Raw genomic sequence first — 22,447 nt, forward strand, 5'->3', positions numbered from 1 at the left:
GCGAGGGGTCGCCCGCAATCTTTGAGGCTTTGCGGGCACAGCAGCCATGGTGGATGTCCTGTAGGGAGGGGAGCGGGGTACCGATGATCTTTTCCACTTTTTCGTAGCATCTGAGAAGTGCCCCCTCTTCACATGGCCTCCCCTTTACGAAGTATGCAGTATATACACACACACAAAAAGTCCTAAGCCAGAAGTCATTCTGCATGACCTGGGCTCACTTAATAGCCATAGACTACTGAAAGATGCCTTTAAAAAGGTCTTCGACCTCATGACAATACCAAAACAAAGCAACAACATTGCCATAAAATACTATTCGCCAGTCAACACTAGTTACCTTTCAGTGACAACAGCAAGTGTACCTTACCTCTTAACGGAAATTATTCTGCCCGCATGTTCCTAATAGCAAGTCTACTATGATACATTCATAACAGTGTTCTTAGAGGTTTAAAAATCAGCATTGCTACAAAAACACCAAGCATAAAGTCCTGAAAAGTTTGATGTATTACTTTACAGCCTGCATAACTCCTAAAGGACACCTTGGGAGCATGCAGAATAAGCATCCTGCTGTATTAATTACTGACCGCTACTCACCCCCATCTCCCCCCCCCCTCACTTTGAGCCTTCTATCACACTAATGCAGGCAGGGCCTCAAGGCCTCTGTTGATGAATGCCTGGATTCAGCAGCAGTCCTTCAAACATGTTTCCCTGAAGCAGCAAAAATTTGGCTGTGGATATACCAGACCCCTCGCTGTTGTCTGCAAGGCTACAGTTCCCAGCAGGTTTTGAGACCATGTGCAACCGTCCACCTGAAAGGTCAGGGATCCAGGACATCAAGTTAACAGCCTAATTTGTCAAAGACAAGAGCGGTCAGGATGTTAGTCATGTCCTTCTAAGAGCTGTTTGTTCTGCAGGCTTTTGCAGTGTTTTAGCAAAAATCTGACTCATTGAAACTATTGTGTGGAAAGCAAACTTACCAGCATACTTTCTAGTTAAATTTTTATGGCCCTCTGGCCAGTGTACAGTACACCATTTTATTCATTAGATATTTCCTGTTGGTACAAAAAGCAAATTGTATGTTGCCAAAATAAATTCGGAATAAAACACACCCTGCAAGCATTAGAGACAAAGTAAAGTGGCTGAAGTACTCTAAAATTGACACTAATGAAGAAACACCACCACAGCTCACTTTTGCCAACTACCTGGAACCCATCCTAGAATCAGTGAGTCAAGCTGGTCAGCAGACTCCCCCCCCCAAAGACATGCATTTCCCCCCTCTAGTACAAACTTACTCTTAAATCCCCATTTACTCTTTACAACATGAAGCAAACACTTCCCAGCACCCTTACTGCTTATTTTTCATTGCATTAGTCAAAGCATTTTAGTGAGCTGTCATGAGGAAATTAATCATATTCATCATGGGGAACAGCTTAAGAAAACCCCATCAAGGAGTTAAAAACCTCAAAGGATTGTTTACAAAACAAACTAGAGGTAAAAGCCTGTTAATCCAGTGAAGCTTAATACTGTAGAGAAGGAGCCACAGATGTCAGCCTGATTTTTATTAAACTTCAGCATAGTATTACAATAACCAACAAGAACTGATTGGACATTGTCTTCAGGCAGTCTCTTCCTTGGCAATGCGGTCCTTCTTGAGTAGACCCTGTGCAGAAAATTTGAAAGCAGTGAATGAGTGAACTCCTACAATCCTTAAAAACATATCAATTTACTTGAACAACTCTGATACCAGGACTAGCATGCAGGATGCATGGTGTATCCAGAGAGTGAACAGGGAGAATGCACAAAATGCAGACTCCCCTGCCTCACTGGAATTTTCTATTGCACTGGAATGGAACCCAGAGTCAGACTAAGGACTGAAAACAGGTTACGAACAGTGCCATACATCAGGCGATGGAAGACAGCTGACAAAAACCACAATATGATTCACCTGTACAACACTGGACAAATGAAACAACTAGACTGCTGGGTACAAAGTCTCCGGACTCACCATGAACGCCTTCTTTTCCTCCACTGTCTGGAAGCGGCCATGTCCAAACTTGGAGGTGGTATCGATGAACTTGAGGTCAATCTTCTCCAAAGCTCTTCTGCTTGTCTGCACCAGCAGTGACTAAAGGAGCAGCAAATAGATTTGCTATTGGTAAAGTCTAAACCAGTTAAGATGTGGTGAGATCTTGTTTAACTGCTTTGTTCCATAGATAAACTAGTTAAACTGAATTGAGTACCTTCCGCAGAGTGAGAACCCTCTTCTTGGTCCCAACCACACAACCCTTCAACATAACAAAGTCGTTGGTCACCTCACCATAGTGGACAAAGCCACCCTGCAGAGAGCAAGACAATGTATAAGTTTTATAATCTTAGAGGCAAACACCATGCCTTTCTCTTATATGAAAAGAAACTCACCAGTGGGTTGATGCTCTTGTTGGACAGGTCATACTCTGTAGAAGCATTGTTCTTCACCAGTTTGCCATCCTTGGTATGGTAGCCCCGGCCAATCTTGTAGATCTGCAACATAATTCAGGGAAGTGAGGCTCATTAAGCAATTCCAGTAGTGTGACTATCCACAGATCAATTTAATCTTTGAAATTTCACCGTATGAAACTGCCAAGTGAAGAGAAATTTATGCTGACAGCATGAACAAAGCACACAGAAACCATGGCTCACCTTCTTGTTGATTTCAGTGCGGTGGTGGTAGCCTTTCTGACCAGCTCGGGCTACAGAGAATGCTACACGGGCAGGATGCCAGGCCCCAATACAAGCAACTTTGCGCAGACCACGATGGGTCTTACGTGGAAGCTTCTTGGTATGCCAACGGCTAGTGACACCTATGGGAATTAACCAAAGTCTTGTAAGGTACCTTATTCCAAGTTTAACTAAAAAAAAAACCATCAGATCATCCAAATTCTGAAAAAATATGCTTGGCTTCCAAGTACATGTTTTATCCAGTAATGGATAAATTACAGAAAGAGGATTCAGCACTACTCAATCACTAGTTTCCTTGGTAAATGTTTCAACAGATTTACATTTAGATTTGACAAAAGCATCCCCTTCTACAGCTTACCTTTGTACCCGTGACCCTTGGTGACACCGATGACATCAATCATCTCATCTTGGATAAAGACATTGCTGATGGGAATGGCCTGTTCCAACTTCTCACGGGCCCAATCAACCTTGTCAGACACAGTACCTCCGTTTAGCTGTATCTCCATCAGGTGGGACTTCTTCTGCCTCAAGGACAGCAGACGCATCTGGGACAAGAAGATAAAAGTTACATATAGTTGAAGTCAGTATGCACCTGACAAAACACATTCAACAGAGTGTAACAAATCTAAAGGAAGCAAAACTACACTGCTAGCTATTGAGCAGCCACTATACATTAAATGGGATTTTATGAGGGATGTGTTCTCAGAAGGAAGGCAGCATGGAAAATTTCCTCATGCGAATCGGGCGCCACGCCTGACGCAGTGTTCCATGGTCTCATCACTGACACACCACTACCCCGAAGCCATTAAAAACAAGGCTTTACCAGATATACCAGTGGCTGTTGAAGGAATGTTCACTTGTGCTTGCTGACTCCCTTTTAAGTTGGGACAAACTAACAGCAAGAGGTGCAGGCTATTCCAAAATAGCAGCTTTCAAAGTTTCTAATTCCCACATCACTCAGCTCACCTGTGTGTGAGCAATGATGCGAATGACCTGGCAGTACTTCTTCATGGAGGCAAAGTCTTTCTCCAGCTGCTTCTTGCCCTCCTCATCCTGCCATTTCTTGCAGTACTTTGTGAAGGCCTTCTTCTTAGACTTGTACCTATGCCAGGCAGGAATGGGGGATGTGCACAGAGGAGAAATGGGCAAAGACTGGTTGACACAGTTCCTTCATAGCCACATCATGGCCAGCGGAAGGTGACTGAGCATGGGCTGCTTTCCCTTCACAGGAAAAGTGTGGGATCAGTTGAAGCCCAGGTAGGTTTTGGCTCATGGCACGGCTTCTAAGGAGCCCTTTCCACCGGCCAGCGGAGCCTGGAGCTCATCGGGACACAAGGAACCCGAGCGGAGCTGCCATGGGATTGCCACAAGGTCAGTTCTGTACCATACCTTTGCACAGCGTTACCCTGGCTGAATACTAAGCTCCAACATTACAAAAAACAGTTTAAGTTAACAAATGTTAAGTTCAGCTGTTTGAAATGTGGAATTACCTAAAATCGCCATGTTAGAACATCAACTGTACTAAAAAAAAGATATGAGGGGCCTGTGTGCCTTCTAATTATGCTCACCAGTTCCTGTAGAAGCGGCGCTTGCACTCATCACTCATGTGCTCAGCAAAGATGGTCTTGAAGGGCCTCAAACCCCGAGGAGTCTGGACATAGCCAACAACCCCAACTACAATCATGGGAGGAGTTTCCACTATGGTGACTGCCTCAACAACTTCCTTCTTGTTTACCTCTGAAAGAGAAAAGAAATAAGATGAGATGAAAAGCAGACACTGTGCAGTGCTGCATGGTGCTCCTTTGAAATTTACCCTTTCACTTCATGAAGCAAGTAAGCTCAAAGGGGATTTCAATTCAGTAAAGCACCACATGTATTACCGTGAAGCGTTTCTCAGAACTCGACATTCAACAGAGGACACAAGAGTCCAAGTCTGTCCGCCCGTCGATGTTATCATCACAGGAAGGCCCACCATTGTGAAATCAGTATATTTGTGCATTATTAATAGATGTCTTGAAAACCCACCAGAGAAAAGACATAGTGCATGTCATGGTGAGTTCAGTGTTGACTTACTGGATCCAGGTCTGTCAACCTCCCGCACAATGTGAGTCATGCCAGCCTTGTAGCCCAGGAAAGCTGTGAGATGAACGGGCTTAGTGGGGTCATCACGTGGGAAACTCTTCACCTTGCCACGATGACGTCGGCTCCTCTTGCGGGGCAGAAAGCCCAAGGAGCCATGGCGAGGGGCAGAAAATTTACGGTGGGACTGAAAAGCAAATAAGTATGAGTCATGTAGGAACTGTAAAATGGCAGGGTTTTAAAAATCTGTAAACTGTAGTCAGAACTCGACATTCAGCAGCAACAGCATGAAGCTACCCAGTATGTCCGCCCGTCGAGAGAATCATCACGTACACAGAATTAACATCTCCAAATTAATTTTAAGTGTGGATTTACTAGCTACATCACTACCAAATTCTAAACATTTCCGACTTTTCACATCATCTTAGAAATATAGATAGTTGTTCAAGCAAATGCAAAATGAAAATCAACTCCAACCTATAATTTACCACAAGTATGAATACACTTGCATGGAAAGTTATAATATTCTGCCAAGTACATGAACATTCTCAACTTCAAACAGATTAACTTCGGTTTCAGGCAGAAATAACTTGAGATGTCAGCTTAAAATTATAACTAGACGGCAATGCTGTTGACCGTGTAATTAAAGGGGAAAAACCTCATATTACCGAGGCAAGCGAGCTGTGACAAATACGCGATCACGCGTGGTAATGCTGGGGACCTGAAGCGGGTCACGCATGCGCAGAACGCTACTTGCGCCCTCACTTCGACTACGGGCCGCAGCGTTCCGAACACCAAGAAATATGTGAACAATTAAAATTTACCGTCGAACTTGGCTGAGTTTGTGTGCCGCCGTATGGATAACATTTTTTTTTATAATACTGAAGCTGCCCTAGCAGGGGAAGAATGATTTATTTTAGGCCAAGATTGCAGATGCGGCCTTGTCGTGCTGGTAAAATCTTCACGTGTTAAACACGACAATGAGCCATTTTGAAACTGATTCGTTAACTAGGGTAATAAGATTACAGTTATACAAAACTAACTCATTTATAATTATCTTCAAGTATAAGAAGCACTAAAACACCCCTTATTATACATTTAAAAAAAAAAAAAAAAAAAACATGTAATACAGACTCTACTACCAACATTCATCGCTGTTAGATATGAGCTTGTCAATAACAACACATTATATCTGAAGATGTTTTAGATGCATCTATGATTACACAAAAAAAGAAGAACCCGGAGCACAAACACTGCACTCACCATATTGTCTCCGGTCTGAGTGAAAGAGGAAGAAAAATGGGCGGGTCTTCTATTATATAGCGTAGCGCTGACGCAAACGGTTTACGTAATGACGCCACGTCCTGGGCGGGGACTGTAATTTGCCGGTGGTTGGTGCTACAGTGGCCGCTTGTGGTCGCGCTTTTAATCGTCGTTGACATTTTTTAGGATGAATTTTTCAATTAGCGTATCAAAAATCAGACTGCTTTTCTCGCACTGCCAAAATGACAATGATTAAATGTGCTGATGTAGCAAGACAAGTACGTAATGTATCTGCCAATATCTTAACCTGTCAGGTTGATGGGGAGCAAATATAGCGCGCAAACGCTTGCCAACATCGCTGAAAAAAGTAGCGTACCTTCATCATGTTATTACACCTCCGGTTTACAATCTACGGACTTTTCTTTTCGATTTCTAGTAGTGTTTCAGCCGTAACATCAGCGGCGCCTCACAGCAGCGCACAGGTGGAGGCCACACACAGTCATGTGGCTGGTGAGAGAGAAATCTGTCCGCGTGCAGCGCGGAGAGGATTGCGCGCCTCCAAGCTTGACAACAGCACGCGCGCGCGTCCTCGCACGAACTAGAACGCCTGTCCACCTTTCCCTTGGAGAGGGACCATCGCAGTAAAGCGAAGCATAGCGATAAGTAAAAGCAAAAAATTAAAATATAGCTGAGGAGGGTGACCGGCTCTGGTTAGTTTGTGGTCCAGCTCAAGGTGGAACCGCGAGGACTGCACGAGCAGCACAGCAGCGCACAGCCGTTCTCTCACGCTCACTTCGCGCCGTGCCGAACATGGAGGGGATGGCATATGGAGCCGGGAAGGCTGGCGGCGCCTTCGACCCCTTCACGTTCATCCGGCAGCCGCCTACTATTCTCCGGATGGTGTCCTGGGTAAGGCGCGATGTCCTGTTTTTTTTTTTTTTTTTTTTTTGTTTTGTTTATTTGTTGTTTTTTAAATGGGGGGGGGGGGAGGGAAGAAAAACCTAAAATCGCCTCAGACAGTCCTTGCTGGAAGTACAGGTTTCCAGACCGCAGGTGCGGCGATGAGGATGGAGGAAGGACCGTCCGCACACGGAGCTGGAGTGGATCTTAGTCTTTCTTTTCATTTCACTTGTAGGTTTACGTTAATACAAGCAAAAGGTTCGAGAGAGAGAGAGAGAGATGAGCATGAGCCGACGGCGGGGTGGACGGTCGACGGAGCAGGACAAGAGTCGCGGGTTTCCCCGTGGAAAACGTGCTCCGGGAGCATTTAAAATGCTTTAAAAAGAGAGAGATATGTGTATTTCATAAGGCTCGATAAAGTCGCGAGAAGTGAAGAAGGACAGGCGCCAAGCAGAATTGATGTATTAGGGTTTAATTTGGAATCCCAGGCTGCTGCCGGGGGCGGTCCGAGCGGCGGCGCGCGCAGAGCCGCTTTACGTCAAGGTTAAATCACCTCAATCTGTTCAGGCGGCGCGCGCGTCCGGTTTCGCTTGAAGCAGTGAGCCGCGCGCGGATACGGGTACGTGTACGGGTACGTGTGTGGTTAAGCCCCGATTCGGACCATTAAAATGCTCTTAATTGCCACAGTTTTTCTTTTCTTTCCTTAACAGTATTATTAGCAGTAGTTTGTATATTGTGGCTTAATTTGACCCAAAGTTGCTCAAGTACCAGATACTGTTGGAAAAAACAGATGATGACAAATAATACCTGAAATACAAGAGCGTATCTCAAAGTATTAACAATAATATTTCTTAAATATTTGGCGTTCTGCTGCTGCTCTTCCAGTCGGGACGCTCTTGAAATATTTTATGAGGAATAAAATCCATGAGAGCATCATGTTCACTAATTTTACAACTCTGCGCCAAGTTGTGCAGACATGTATGAAGATGAGTAGCGTGAGTTTCACCAGTAGACGAACAGAAGAATAATGAACTGACCTTATAGCCCAACAGATGGGATTACCCGTTAAAGTAACTTTTTATGTGCTTCTGTCCGGTCCTGTAAAACAAGAGAATGGGCATTGGTGTCACTGCTAAAATTTGAAATTTTTCCAAAAACGACACCAGTACCGTTGCATGAGGCTTAAACTTCTAGTCATGTAATGTTATTTATTCATAAACATGTTTGTCTATTCTTTGTGTATGGCATCAGCAATTCGGTTAAAATTTTCATTTTGTATTCTACCCCTTCAGATTATAGCTGCTTGTTTGGAAGCATTTCAGTATGCTGTATATTTAAACAACAAATTGTCAGGTATTTGGGGGTAAAAAAAAATCACAATTCAAACTTAATGGCGCTATACACAAATATAAGGGGGGACAAGCAGCCTTGCTTGAACATTGAGGGGGACCATACAGCTTCTGTTTTGAAACACTTGCATATATTTTGGTGTTCTCATATTTTCTGATATACATATCAGACCTGTTTATTTGACTGCCTGAAATTAGTTATTTACAATGTATGTCTTGTGGCACAGTTGCTGCATTACTCTGATGAAAAATTATTTGCCCTTTGCTAGCAGAATATCAAGAGGGGGCGCGATGGCGCAGCGGGTTTGGCCAGGTCTTGCTCTCTGGTGGGTCTGGGGTTCAAGTCCTGCTTGGGGTGCCTTGCGATGGACTGGCGTCCCATCCTGGGTGTGTCCCCTCCCCCTCCAGCCTTGCGTCCTGCGTTGCCAGGTTAGGCTCCGGCTTGCTGCAACCCCGCTTGGGACAAGCGGTTTCAGCCTGTGTGTGTGTGTGTGTGTGTGTGTGTGTGTGTGTGTGTGTGTGTGTGGCAGAGTATCATAAAAATGCCCAGACTCAAAACAGTTCATACCTTATGTTTCTCTATCTTGCAACATTGAACATAAAATAATTATCCCTTAATTCTAAACTGTAAAACTGTTTTAAAGAAACAGATGTGCAAGGTAACTAGGAGAAATGTAACATTTCTGTTACGTGCATATTACTCATAGTTTCGTGTCTCTGCACAATTTTAATATTGCGGTTGTTTATTAGACCTTCTTACCCACCATTCTAGCTGTGAAGATGTGACAGATCGAAACCTAATAGAAGCTGCTTCTGTCCACTTCCGGCATTCTGTAATGCTGTGCTTATTAATCTGAAAAGCTGTGCAATCACGGTGATTGACTGAACTATTTTATCCAAAACATCTGAAATACGTCAAACTGACATTTGCATAGTTATTTTTCAAAGAGTATTACATTGACAAATGTATTGACAAACGTTTTGAATGTGGGATAAAACTTCTGGAGACATACAGCTTCCCTTTAGGTCTGCAGATCAGTATTCATCTTAAAAAGAAATGGACTTGGGACAGAGCCATTTCAGTGAAGGCTGGCCTGTGTTCTTCTGTCACGCAAAGTGGGCGTGCATCCACACATGCGGTGCCCACAGCGTGCCCGTCTGCCCGTGTGCTGCCGGAGCAGGTGACAGCACACCAGCCCTGGGACCTGACACAGCTTCTCCAACTGTTGCAGCTCAGGGAGCAGGAGTAGGAAAACCATTTTGCTGTTGAGTCTGCCATCACTCTGCAATTGGAAGTGTTTGTGAGCAGCTTAAATTACATGAGAATGAACAGTAATGCTGGCTTTTTTAAGGGTAGCGGTTAATGTTAATAAGGGGCAGCAGGTAGGGTAGTGGTTAGAGGCATTCCCTTGAAATTGTAGAAACCAGGTTTGAATCCCTGCTCCTGCAGTAGTACTCTGGAACAAGCTATTCAGCCTGAATTGATCCGGTAAACATTACCTTGCTTTCAAAAATGGGTAAATAATTGTAAATCGCTTGATGTGCAAACCTAACATTGTAAGTTGCTTTGGAGAAAAGCATCAGTTAACTGAATGAATAATGAATACTATTTACTATTGTTATACAGTATATTGTATAATGAATTGTCTCTCAGACACATGAATGTGAAAGATGAATTTTATCACATACCGGTGATACCATCTCACATCATCACCGGTGTCAAGACCATAACAAATGCTTTAATGGTGATTTTTGTCCACTGTCCTTTGAAGATAAAATGATCATTATTATGGGGCAGGTCGTAGCGTAGTGGGTAGAGCTGTTACCTTTCGACCCAAAGACTACAGGTTTGGATCTCACTTCCAGCTGTAGTACCCTTGAGCAAGGTACTTACCCTAAATTGTGCCAATAAAATTACCCAGCTATAAATGGGTAAATAGTTGTAAGTAGCTTAACACTGTAAGTTGCTTTGGAGAACAGTGTCAGTTAAATGAATAAATGTAAACGTAAGATAGCAAAACATTCAAAATTCTTTTTGTCCCTATTGTCATCTATTATCTTTTTTTAATCTGGTCCTTTTTGCTCAAGTTCTCACTGCAATTGAATCATTTAGATCTGGAAAATTTGTCTCTTGAAGGCATCTGTATTCAGACAGCTGAGAAGAGAAAGAGATAGATATTTATGAGAAAGAAGGACAGTGGGCTTGTGTGCATAATACAATATCTGTATGACTCAGACTGGGCGCCAGCCCTTTCCACTCATTTCCCTCATGCCCTCATTTCAAAGCCCAAAATAGTTTTACACCCTGAAATTGTGCAGACAGCAAATATTAGAGGATGATTTCTACATCCGTGTCAAAGCTTCAAGCTGTCATACCTGTAATTGGACCAGTGGGGTGCTGAAACCGATGCTGGAAGGAAAAAAAAAAAACGTGTTAGGAGTGTGACTAATGACAAACCAAAAAAATCCAAAACAAAGGTGAGAACATTTGTGTATGTTTGAAGGACAAAAAGATCTTTGCTTCCAACCCTGTGACTCTGACCACATTGACAGTCAGATTCGCGCTCTCTCTCTCTCCCTCGCCTGCCAAACACAAGGTCAACGTGATTAAAACGAAAGGAACATGGGGGGGAGGGGCACTACAGCTTACCCGACAAATGGACTAAGAGAAATAAAATGGCACGGAAGGCTCTGTTGGATACAGTTCTTTGGCCAAACTCATACTATTCTTTATTTACCGGATTTACGTGCGTCGCACTGTCTAACGTGTTGTCTTTATGGCCACAGGTTTAAGACAGAAACTCCACAGAAATCAAACTTTTATCATGTTTGAATGCATTGCATTCTGTACTTGACTGTTTAGTTTGCATGAGTATATATGCACACTAGACTACCAGTCTAGGACATGACAAGCGTGTTCAGTTGCTCATATTTAGTGCCAGCATGCATTGTGTTCAGCAACAGCATTTAGAAAAGGCTGGACTACAATTAAGGGTGTTATGCTACATGTTCCGGTTCAGTTTACAACCTTGACAGTATGCAGAGTGCTTGAATAGTTAAAGTATATTTACGGGCTGCTCATGGTTACATTTTTGGCAAAAGGAAAAAAAAAAAAAAGATTTGTCCTGCTACTGGACATTCAGTGCCCACTGTTGTATGGCAAAAGGACAGAGGATGCACTGCACACCATACTGTGGCCCATAAGAAAATCCCGAAGCTCAGCTATCTCTGGATCTCACGGTAAACCTTGCAGTGAGAGGTGAATGGATCTGTCTGTCTGTGTGTGTGTGTGTGTGTGTGTGTGTGTGTGTGTGTGTGTGTGTGTGTGTGTGTGTGTGTGTGTTTGTGTGTGTGTGTGTGTGTGTGTGTGTGTGTGTGTGTGTGTGTGTCAGATAAACCTGTGCAGTAAGAAGATTTCCTAGATCTGCTCTGATTCAGTGGGACTGGCAGTGTGATCCAGTGAGGAACAGAAGGAGTGCCAGTCTAATCAGACCTGTCATGGGAAATTTTCTTAAGCAACAGGTCTTCAGTGCAGCTGCAGTAGAATATCAATAATGATGATCTGGAAGTGGACTTGTTGACATGATGCTCACAGGGTCATCCAGTGGTCTTATGGGTTCTTCTACTTAGAGAAGGGATTTTTTTTTTTTTTTTTCTGCTATTATGCTAAACATAATATCAGAGGTTTGAGTGGGGAGAATTGGTAGGGAAATGTTAATATTCTAGAATGAGAGAATAGGAATGATGAAGACACAACATGCTTTTGTCCCATTGATGGTTAGCCTTTGGTGTAGTGAAACAACTAAAGTAAAATAATGAAAAAAGAAATTGGAAAAAGTGTTAAAATAGGGGAAAATATCATGTCCATACCCATCTTATGAGTTTTGGCCTTTCTTGAAAGCTTTTTGTGTCTGTTTGAAACTGTCCACAGTTTCTGTGTTCTTCTAATTTATTTATAACTTATAAGGTTATAAAGTTATATGTTAAAACTTTTGTTACAGTTTAACTGGAAGTGCTGGAAGTTTCGGGAGTGATGTTACGTACAGAGGATACTTTCCTGTAACATCAGCGCTTTCCAAGTTTTTGATCATGCTTGCACCTATATCCCTGTATGTTTTCCAACATAAACACACACACACACTGTCGGAAACCACTTGTTGTGGCTAGCTGGAGCCTAACCCGGCAACACAGGGCGCAGGGCTGGAGAGGGAGGGAACACACCCCGGACGGGACGCCAATCCTGGTTTTGGCTGTCCTGACACACACAGTTCTAGACTAGAGAGTAACCAAAGTATATATCCCACTGTCAGTATGACTTTGACTAACTAATATTATAAGTTGTCTTGGAAAGGAGTCAGTTCCATACAGGTCAATTTCATAATTATATGTGTCCAGGTGTCCATGATGATGATGAACCTGAGGCTGAGGCGCTGACAGTGACAGAGAGAGAGAGAGCTGTCACACACATTTGCTTTCACTCATGACGTGCACAAAGAGCTATAGTAATACTGAACGTAATGTTTAAGCAAGACTAACAGGTAAAACAAGCGCACACTACTAGACAACTGCCACAAACAACGAAAGAAACACAGCAAGTTCCTTGTTTTGCCTTACTGTTTGCATTAGACTCCTCCGCTGAGCCGCCATCTTGAGCGGAAGTTAGTGGTCTCCAACTTCCTATAGCGCCGCCACGTTGATCCGTGACGTAGGGAGTCTCTTGATTCCTAAACTAAACTTGATTCGTAAACTAATTGGCATCCCAAGCAGAATTCAAACCCCAGACCCACCAGAGAGCAGGCCTAGGCCAAACCTGCTGCATCACCACGCCCCACATAAATGCACTCACTATGGATATGAAGTCAGTTAAGGATAAAAGTACAGTTTCTTTCTATAGAAAAATAAGCTTCCATACTCCTCACCAGATTGTGTTTATTGCTAAGCAGTGTTGTGAGTTTAACTAGGAGGTAATACATGCAAATACAAAGGCAAGTAGGCTAAGGTCACTCCCAAGATAAAAGAATAAGATGCAGATGTATGTACAGCTGGATGATGTTTTTGAAAAAAGATTTTGGTGGAAAGTTTAAAAAAAAAAAAAAAAAACGCAAATATGCATGGATTAAAATTATAGTACCACTACTTTTATACACCTTTTCCAGCTTTAAATTATCATGACTTATGGTTGTGTGGCAAAGATAAATGAGACCTCTCCTAAGCGTAACCATTTTAAAACCTAAAATATTCAAACATCTCAGGGCTAAAGCTTCAGTGAACATAGCATTTGATCCCAGGCATTGAGGCTGCTAGAGGAAGCTGTGTTGGCCAGTCCGAAAAACAAAAGGTCAAGTAGCACAGAAGGTGGAGCCTTGATACCAACACAGGCAGAAGAAGTAAATTTAAGAAGGCTGTCGGAAGCACTCAGCTTCAGACAGAGATGAGCAGGGGCAGTCACAGCAACTGGATAAACAGGGATGAAGAGCACGTTCAGCAAAAGCAACGTACATGAGAAATCTGTATTCTCCAAGAGAACAAAAGCATGGTAGTAGTTAAAAGCAAAAATGCTCAGAGACTTAAAACCCTTTAAATCAATCCCAGTTAGTCTTTGAACCACTGGATGAGGGGAAAAGTGAAGAATGATATCTTTTATGCAAAACAAACCAATCAATGTTGCAATTTGCGACACCAATTATAAGCAAATTTGAACTTAAACCTGAAATGGAAGCGTGTTCCCCGTCCCCTGGAACAGGTCTCAGACAGCATCCTTCTCCGAGTGCTGTGCAGCACTTCTTCCACTATATTACCATCCTCTGCATAAACCAGTATTCAGATTGACAGTCATGAATTCATCCTGTTCCAAGGCACAGACAGCGCAGGTCCCGAGTCGTCATTGTTTTTTGCAGAATTTTCTTAGTGCAAAACATCGTCTTTGTACTGATGACACAATTCAATGTGTTTCACCTAAGGCTGTTATCAGGTTATAGTGTATTTTTTGATAGCTGGCTGAATATCCCATTGAAACAAGATACTGGACCTGCATAAATGCCCTTATAGGACACTAGTGTAAAATGGAAAATGATTATTTAACATTGTCTTAAAGCAAAGGCCTACATTCACCACTTTAGCCCAGTCACTCTGCAGTCTGATCAAACACCCTGTAAGGTTGTTGAATGCACATGATACTAATTTACATATTCACCGTCATAGGTACACAGAAGTCAAATGCCTGATCCGCAAATTGGAAACAACCAACCATGTTTTTGTTTACAGTGAGTGCAACTTGAGGTTCTTGTACATTTACTCAGTATAGCCCTGATAATTTAGATTTTACTAGAGCCGTGGTGCAGCACCATGATTCATATTTGGTTTTGCCTCAGCCATACCTTCGCTGTACTGATTTACACAGGATGCTGTGTTAAGTTTAACTCCCCACCCACCTCTGATCCATATTGGCCATTGATCAGAGCCTTAACCCAGCGTGATGGCAGATTCTCCACCTCCATCCAGCTAGCGCCATTCATATTTAATGATGGTTAAAAAGGAGAACATCTGCAGTAGAGGTGTAACAGGAACTGCGGGCGTGCACAGACCCCTTAACGTGGCTCTTGTCTCGAGCACAGCTCGCTACTCACACGTCAAGGCTCATGCTATTGGCTTCCTTCAGTGCAGCGCGGCGCGTTCTGTCGGATCATGCAAACGACCTTCGCTGTCTTCCTTCAGCACATACTTCGTGCTACGCTGTCCTTTGTGCTTCCTTCTCTTGCGTATTTAAGGAGCACGTTTAAACAAGATGCTGTACATGCTGCCTACTCTGAGGTCCAAGGCGATGTGATTCTGTTCCTCACGCAGACCCGCGGCGAACAGCCCAGTAACATGGGAAGTTGGGCCTGGAATTAACCTTTCAGAGAATCGTTTTACATTTCCCGTGACATTTGTTTTGCATTTCTGCAGCGTTTTCTTGTACGCTGTCCTTCGTGTTTCCCTGGGTTTCTCATACTGTCGCCTGCACACACCCACACACGTGCAGTTTCTGAGAGCCATGCAACAATAGGAGTGGTAGTCAGCTGCTGAGAGCACAGCCTTTGTCCGCACCCCCTCCCGTGACCATATCACTGAGCACACCAGCACCGTATTCGTCTGCCCCTGGCATGGGACCTGGGAACACCTCTGGTGGCTGGAGGCACACTGGGCATTGCAGCACAGCCCGGAAACAGTGCTGCGCAAAGGGCGCTAAGGCTGATTTTAGAAAACTGTATAATCTTGCAATAGAGCAAAGTCACTGACTGCCTGTTCACTTTCCTGTACATGCAGATGGGCCCACAACCACATTATTACCTTTAATTCTTTCTCTCTCGCTCTTCCCCTTCACCCTTTGCTGTTGCAGCTTTTCACCATCGTAATATTTGGTTCCATTGCCAACGAGGGTTATGTGAACCGGCCTGACGAGGTGGAGGAATACTGTATTTTCAACCGCAACCAGCATGCCTGTAACTATGGTGTTGCCATGGGGACCCTGGCCTTCCTATCCTGTGCGGCCTTCCTGGTGCTGGACGTCTACTTCCCCCAGATCAGCAGCATCAAGGACCGTAAGAAGGCTGTGTTGGCTGACATTGGGGTGTCTGGTAAGGGCGGGCATGGGGGCTCTGATGGGCGAGGTGTAGGAGGTATAGGAGGTCATACCAGGTGGACAGCCAGCCTCATTGTTTTATGGGCATGAACATTATGAAATTTAAAATAATTTGGTCAACGCTGAGAGATGGTGGGGGGCAGTGGTTCCTGTTTGAATGCAGGGCAGCTGGAGCTTGTTGACCTAACAAGTCAAAAGGGAAACCGTATTTTACTATGCCACTTGAACTTCCTGCACACAAGATCCGTCTGGTTTATTTTTACACGGTGATCCCCCACACCATCCTCTGTTGTGTGGGAAAAATATACTGGGTATCTTAAGCAAGTGAGATCAGTTGGAACCTTGTGTCAGAATTTTAAACACCTCTGTCATATCACTGCGCTGTTCAGTAACTGCCAAGGACACATGAATAAAAATGCAGTCAATAGAAGAGGAAAAAGGTAATTCATATTAGTTTAATTGCTATCTGATTATCTTCTCATCTGTCACTGATTGATGTCAGTTTGTGACATCGTGCTTGTACTAGGCTAGACTGCAGTAACAGGATGGTGGTGACAACAAGGTATAGTAAGTGCTCCATGCAAAAAATGACAATGTATTTATTCCATGCTTTTCAAAACAGAATTTTGGAAGAAACATTTTTTTTAGATTTATTATTTTGACTGGTTTATGCCTCAGATTATATAGTGAATCAGACTTTTGTTCCTTTCTCTTTCCTCCTTTTGTCTCTTCATAGTATTCAGCTCAGGGTGTTGCTTCTTCTCTTTCTGCAGTTCTGCATGCTGTCCAATCTTTTGTGTGTGGTCCAAAGATAAAGTGCCCGTTTAGGAAAAATAATCTGCCGTCGCGCTGTTCAGTGTTCCAGCGGTCGTTCCCATTAAATGAATCTTGAATGCTTCGAAACAATCTGTAGCCTATTTTTCATTAGGCATGTTAGCAAAAATTACTAACTGTAGGGATACCTGTTATACATTTAATCATTTGCCTATTTGTCTCTTAAGCAATTGCTTTACACAAGTTGCCTTAATCAAATCCCTTGAGGAGAAAAAAACCACTGAAAGGCACTTTGGCAGCAACGCTTTCGTATTTCAGTCCTTTAAAATTAATTTTAATGTAACTAAAACTTAGTAAAAATATGAAGTCTTATTTAAAATGTTTTATGAATTACAGCTTACACCTTTACAAAACCAGTTCGGTGAATAAATCAAAGGACATCTTTGTTGTTATGGTGTTAAAAACTCGAGTTATGGTCAGCCTTCCCATCCCCGTTGTGTCTGTAAAATGAAGAGCCAGTGTAATATGATTTACAGCTTACAATTTTTATTTCTTATCTCAGTTAATTCAAATGTTAACTCTCGGTGCTTCTTTCTTTCTTTCTTTCTTTCTTTCTTTCTTTCTTTCTTTCTTTCTTTTTTCTTTCAGCATTCTGGTCCTTCATGTGGTTCGTTGGCTTCTGTTTCTTGACCAACCAGTGGCAGGCAGCAAAGCAGGAAGACAACCCACTAAACGAGGGTGCAGATGCAGCACGGGCTGCCATCACCTTTTCCTTTTTCTCCATCTTCACCTGGGTCTGTATTGCACCTTTATTTTACACCCCTCAGTTTTTTATGTCCTTCAGTCCCTGTTCAAGCTAAATCGTGATGTTGCTTTAATATTACTTTCGTACTCTGATGCCATTATGCTGAGCCCTTTGGGGCTGCATGGGGAGCCCTGCTGACCACTGTTGCTTGTGTGACGCCTTGTAACGTGCTCTCATGTTGCTGTTCCTAAAGAGGATGTCTCCTGAGGAAACTAAACTGTTCAGTTCACATTCCATTTAGCACAATGTGATCTCACCTGTTTCACCTCTAGCCAGTCAAACATGATCCCTGGGACACTCTTACATGTTTGCTGTCAGGTCAGTAATAATAACGATGAGTCATATATTTAAATTTCTTCATCTGACACTTTTCATACAGTTATTTACCCATTTATACAGTTGGATAATTTTTTACTGGAGCAATTTTATGGTAAGTACCTTACTCAAGGGTATTACAACTGGATGCAAGACTCAAACCTACAGCCTTTGGGTCCAAAGGGAGCAGCTGTAACCGCTATGCTACCAGCTACCGCCAATATATTAAGTAACAAATGAGTGGGACCCCCTTTTGCCTTCAGAACAAATTCGGTCCTTCTTGGAGTGTTGTCATACAAATCCTCATGTTTGTGTGATGGAACATTGGATAGCTCTTGAACAAGGAAAGTCTCACTCTATTGTGACTCATGGAGTTGGCCATATACTCCACACTCTGCACACCATAACTATCTATAATGATTCAAATTCATTTAAATCTGGTGAGTGGAGCAGCCATGGAATGTGTTAATCACCTCTCTGTGTTTGCATCTTGGAAAAGAACATAATGAAGAAGGTAGATTCACCAGAGTGCACCAAGTCACCTATTATGACTTCATGGTAATTTTTGCTGAGCAGTCACCATATCCAAAGCTTCCTGCAAGATGGCTACACACATTATTAACCACTGGCTATAGACAAAGTTGGCTGAAGGTATCCATTGGCTTTCTGCAAGTTTACACTCTCCAGTTGCAGAAGATACAACTTATAACATTGTTTTAAATTGTTTTTAAATTTTATTATAATAATGTAATATAAGGTGTAATATCATGTGCTGTGTCATTTTCTACCTTCCACTTTGCTTTCCTACTTTGTGTACTTTTTACTTTTATATTTAATTATTGTGGTTATTCTGTTTGAGCAGTCTCTGGCACAAGAATTTCCTTTGGGATGAATAAAGTTTGATCTTATCTCTTAAATCATGCAAAGTAGGCTTTAAAAATAGTAAAAATGTATAAATATGTATACATGTACATACAAAATCAATGCACATGGACATTTAGTTTTTAGTATTTGACTCACATTGTTTTTTTTCCAGAACATATACACATATATATGTGCATATCTATGTTTTCATATATACACACACACACACACACACACGTATACTCTATATATATTTGTTTTCTTTCTCAAACGTCTGGAATAACGGATTTTCAGAACAACAGACACTGTGCCCCCATATAGTCCATTGTTCTAAGGATAGATTGTTGTGGCACTTTGTTGTATGTATTTGTTTGTCACATATTTATTTACTACTGTGGACTGATTGAGGCTGAAAGAGGCCACTTGGATGGGTATTTATAATTTTAATATTTGTTTTTATTAAACCGTCTAATAAAAATGACATTTGGTTGTGATTTGATATGTTGTGTGGTTGTAAGACAATGTGTGAGTGCATCTTAACAAAGCCTGCTTTAGACTGCTAGTGAAATTTTATTTGATTCTTGCATTCTAATGCAAAGAAACTCCTCTAACTACATTAACTTGCATTAACCAAATTTTCTATTTTTCCTCCCTTTTCTCAACACTCCCTTGACTGGCTTTTCTCTTGCTCCTGTGACCTTCAAATGTCTTCCATCTGTTTTCTGATTCATTCATTAACCTCTAACTTCTTTGACATTAATGTAAACCCCCTTGTTTTATCCCACACGTACTTTATTGCCCCATTTTTCCTGCTTTTGGTTTGCATCCCTCTGCTTGCCTCCTCCTGTTTTCCTACCCTGCCTGCAATGCGTCTGGTGTTGCTGCCACATGGACACTGTGCACTCTGAAGGCGGGCCAGGCATTCTTGGCCTTCCAGCGATACCAGCTTGGGGCAGACTCGGTCCTCTTCTCCCAGGACTACGCTGACCCCAGCCAGGATCCGGCTGCCGCTGGCGCCCCCTACAATGCCTACCCCGCTGGCGGCGACATGGAAGACCAAACCAACACAGGCTCTTACCAACAGCCAAGCATGGAGGATGCCTTCGATGGGGGGTATCAGAGTCAGTACTGAGTCAGATGAAGCACTGGGGGAGGGGGGGGGGGGGTAGATTGTGGAAGTGTCTGAGAGGGACAGGTGGGGATGGGGGAGAAGGATATGTTTGCATTCTGCACAAAAAATGTGTATTAGGCAAGAGGGAGGGGCATCTCCAAAACCTGTAGGCATGTCTCCGTACCAGTTTGCCTTCAGTCTGGAGAGTTTGTTGCTGGTTGACCACTTGCTGCACAACACCCTTGATATGGGTCCCTCCTCCAGCTTGGTCAGAACACCTGCGTTTTGTTAGGATCTGAGCTGAAAGCTTGGGAAGGTGTGGTGTGAGTTGCAGATTGCCAGGCTAGGGCAGCAAGAGGTTTGAACCAAACAACTCAAGTGCTACTAAAAGACTCCAGCGTTTTCTGAGGGATGTCACAGTTGAACCTTACAGTACACGACTGACAAAAGTGTTCTTGCCATCTACCTTAACCCTAGCTTTATAACTTAAGTTTCCCATCATTTGATACCCTTATGAATTTTCTCTGCAGACACTTGTCCAAAGCAACTTGGATAACCTGCAGTTTCGCATGCATACCCACAGAAGGTTATTTAGGGGAGGCTGTTTACACAGGCTCCGTGTGCCGCGGTCCAGCAACTGTTCATTTCCTGGCAATTTAAATTCCATTTAGTTTTAAATGCAATTTGTCACAAAGAGGAGTGAGACAGGACTGCCTGTTGGAAAGTCCTTTAGACTTCTCAGAGCTTGAAGCCAGTAGTTCTCCGTTTACAGCAACAAAGGGTGATTGGTAGAATGCTGTCTGAATAACAAGCAAGGACACCCACGATGCCTCTAATATGTCAGAAAGTGGAAACAGAGTTGAACATTATCAACATTTATCAAATATCAACATTAATGATACACTAAAAGCACAATGAGACCCCTTAAGGCAGCTGGGTCTGCATAATAACCAGTATCTTGACTTCATCAGTGTTATTCCACTACTTTGCTGATGTTTTTATCCAAAGGATCTTGGAATTTTTAACAGTTTATTGTATTTCTGCCGGAACGATTCAGGTTAAGCATCTTGCCCAAGAGTATCGCAATGAGGCCGTCTCAGAGGATTGAACGGGCAGATGTCAGGTGACACAGCTGTGTCCAAAACCCCAGCACTGGCTGCCGCCTCACTATTACACTTAGATTTGGTTTCCCTGCATTGATTTCCTTTTCTGAACAAAAAGAAAATCACATGCCAAACCATAGACCTTGAGCAGCTATTGAGGGAGGCCTCGAGGAGATCATCGAAACTTACTCAAGCATTATGCCTACTGTTGGTATGGGAAAGGTGAAGTACCTGTGTGGGGAGTAAGAGTCCACTGCTCTCGAGCTTTTGCTGCATTTTACTCTCGCGCAGTAGTGCGCACCTACGATCCTGGCGGTGGACTGCTTGGTGATCTCACACGATACACAACTGCGGGCGTCACAACGGCCACAACGTTCAATCATTCATCACATCAGTTGCTTAAAAGCAGATAGAAATAGCAAGCAGCTGGAGGGGTTATCTAAACGCTGTTAGGTATACGCTACGCTCTGCCCTTCACGACACGAAAGCGGTGCCATTTGAAGGCAGGCAGAGGAAGCGCTACACTTTGAAAGCACTCTCAGCAGAGCGAGCAGAGCTCACCAGAACGTCATAGGATGACTGGACTGTCAACTAAAATCAATCAGCTCTGCCTGTAGCGTCGGGATTCTCACACGGCACTTAGCACTGCACATGTACGGTACCAGTGTATTAAATGGGACGTGTGCTAATTATCTGTTCCTCACACAAAATGTTTTTTTTTTTTTTGTTAAAGTATTTTTTGTGTGCGTTTTTCCAAGACGCTGCTGAAGTGTAATCAAAGAATATATCTCTAGATTTATTAAATTTGCTAGAAATGTGAATATAGAATATTATATTTATATTTATTTATGCCTTTTAGAATTTTTTTTTTATTTGTAGCGGGAAATATCTAAATATATGTGTTACATTTTTAAAAGAATAATTATTTGAAAATATTTATTATACTTCATTATTCAGTACATCAGTTCTTCAGTGAAATAATCACTCCCTTTATAAATATGTAAATCTGTACTCGATTCACATGAAACATCCATCAAGTAAATATTATGTGGTAGTGTTTAAGAACAGTAGACGGTATTTAACGACTTATTATAGTGAGATATTATGTACTAAAATGAGAAATATTTTCTTCTGCCTCCTTTGAGAAATACGTATTTTGGAATATCAATTACATACAAAAAAATTATTATGCTGTAGTGCTCAACTAAATATTTATGTGGGATTGTGTCTTTCTGGTGTGTTACAATGAAGTGGAGAAAAACTCGTTATGTTTTGAGGTGGTTTTTATTTTGTTAAATTAATCAGTTCAACATCTTTTTATGTAACTTGTTTGAAAGTTGTTTGATGTATACATACTGGACTTCAATGGAATTTAATAAATTAAACTGACCTAACGTGTGTATTGCAGACTGTTTGCCAGAATTTCGTATTTTAACACACTGGTTCATCAAAATCATACCCTGCATGCAAAGTTCTCTTATATAATGCATTGCGTACCTGAGTTTTTTCAAAGCATATGAAAATATTTTCCCATTTATATAGCTTGAT

At 42.5% G+C, this 22,447-nt stretch overlaps 2 protein-coding genes and 2 non-coding genes across 4 annotated transcripts; 1 reads left to right on the forward strand and 3 right to left on the reverse strand.

Moving 5' to 3' along the window:
• Nucleotides 1–1,541: 1,541 nt before the first annotated feature.
• Nucleotides 1,542–6,136, reverse strand: rpl3 (ribosomal protein L3). The gene is made up of 10 exons (XM_018743035.2): nt 6,058–6,136; nt 4,789–4,981; nt 4,284–4,452; nt 3,682–3,817; nt 3,074–3,260; nt 2,677–2,837; nt 2,416–2,517; nt 2,238–2,333; nt 2,003–2,122; nt 1,542–1,657 (listed from the first exon to the last, which is right to left on the reverse strand). Exons 1-10 carry the CDS (start codon nt 6,058–6,060, stop codon nt 1,613–1,615), a joined length of 1,212 nt encoding a protein of 403 aa, XP_018598551.1. The 5' UTR covers nt 6,061–6,136; the 3' UTR covers nt 1,542–1,612.
• Nucleotides 1,764–1,894, reverse strand: LOC114910302 (small nucleolar RNA SNORA54). Its single transcript, XR_003797604.1, has one exon. It is a non-coding gene; the product is annotated as a small nucleolar RNA SNORA54 (small nucleolar RNA).
• Nucleotides 3,411–3,503, reverse strand: LOC114910307 (small nucleolar RNA U83B). Its single transcript, XR_003797608.1, has one exon. It is a non-coding gene; the product is annotated as a small nucleolar RNA U83B (small nucleolar RNA).
• An 86-nt stretch (nt 6,137–6,222) lies between the features above and the next one.
• LOC108928857 (synaptogyrin-1-like) lies at nt 6,223–19,832 on the forward strand. The gene is made up of 4 exons (XM_018743037.2): nt 6,223–6,966; nt 15,685–15,922; nt 17,350–17,495; nt 19,596–19,832. The coding sequence occupies exons 1-4, from the start codon at nt 6,868–6,870 to the stop codon at nt 19,815–19,817; spliced, it is 705 nt and encodes a 234-aa protein (XP_018598553.1). The 5' UTR covers nt 6,223–6,867; the 3' UTR covers nt 19,818–19,832.
• The last annotated feature ends 2,615 nt before the right edge of the window (nt 19,833–22,447 follow it).

The sequence above is a fragment of the Scleropages formosus genome, chromosome 3 (assembly GCF_900964775.1).
Source record: "Scleropages formosus chromosome 3, fSclFor1.1, whole genome shotgun sequence".
NCBI lineage: Eukaryota > Metazoa > Chordata > Actinopteri > Osteoglossiformes > Osteoglossidae > Scleropages > Scleropages formosus.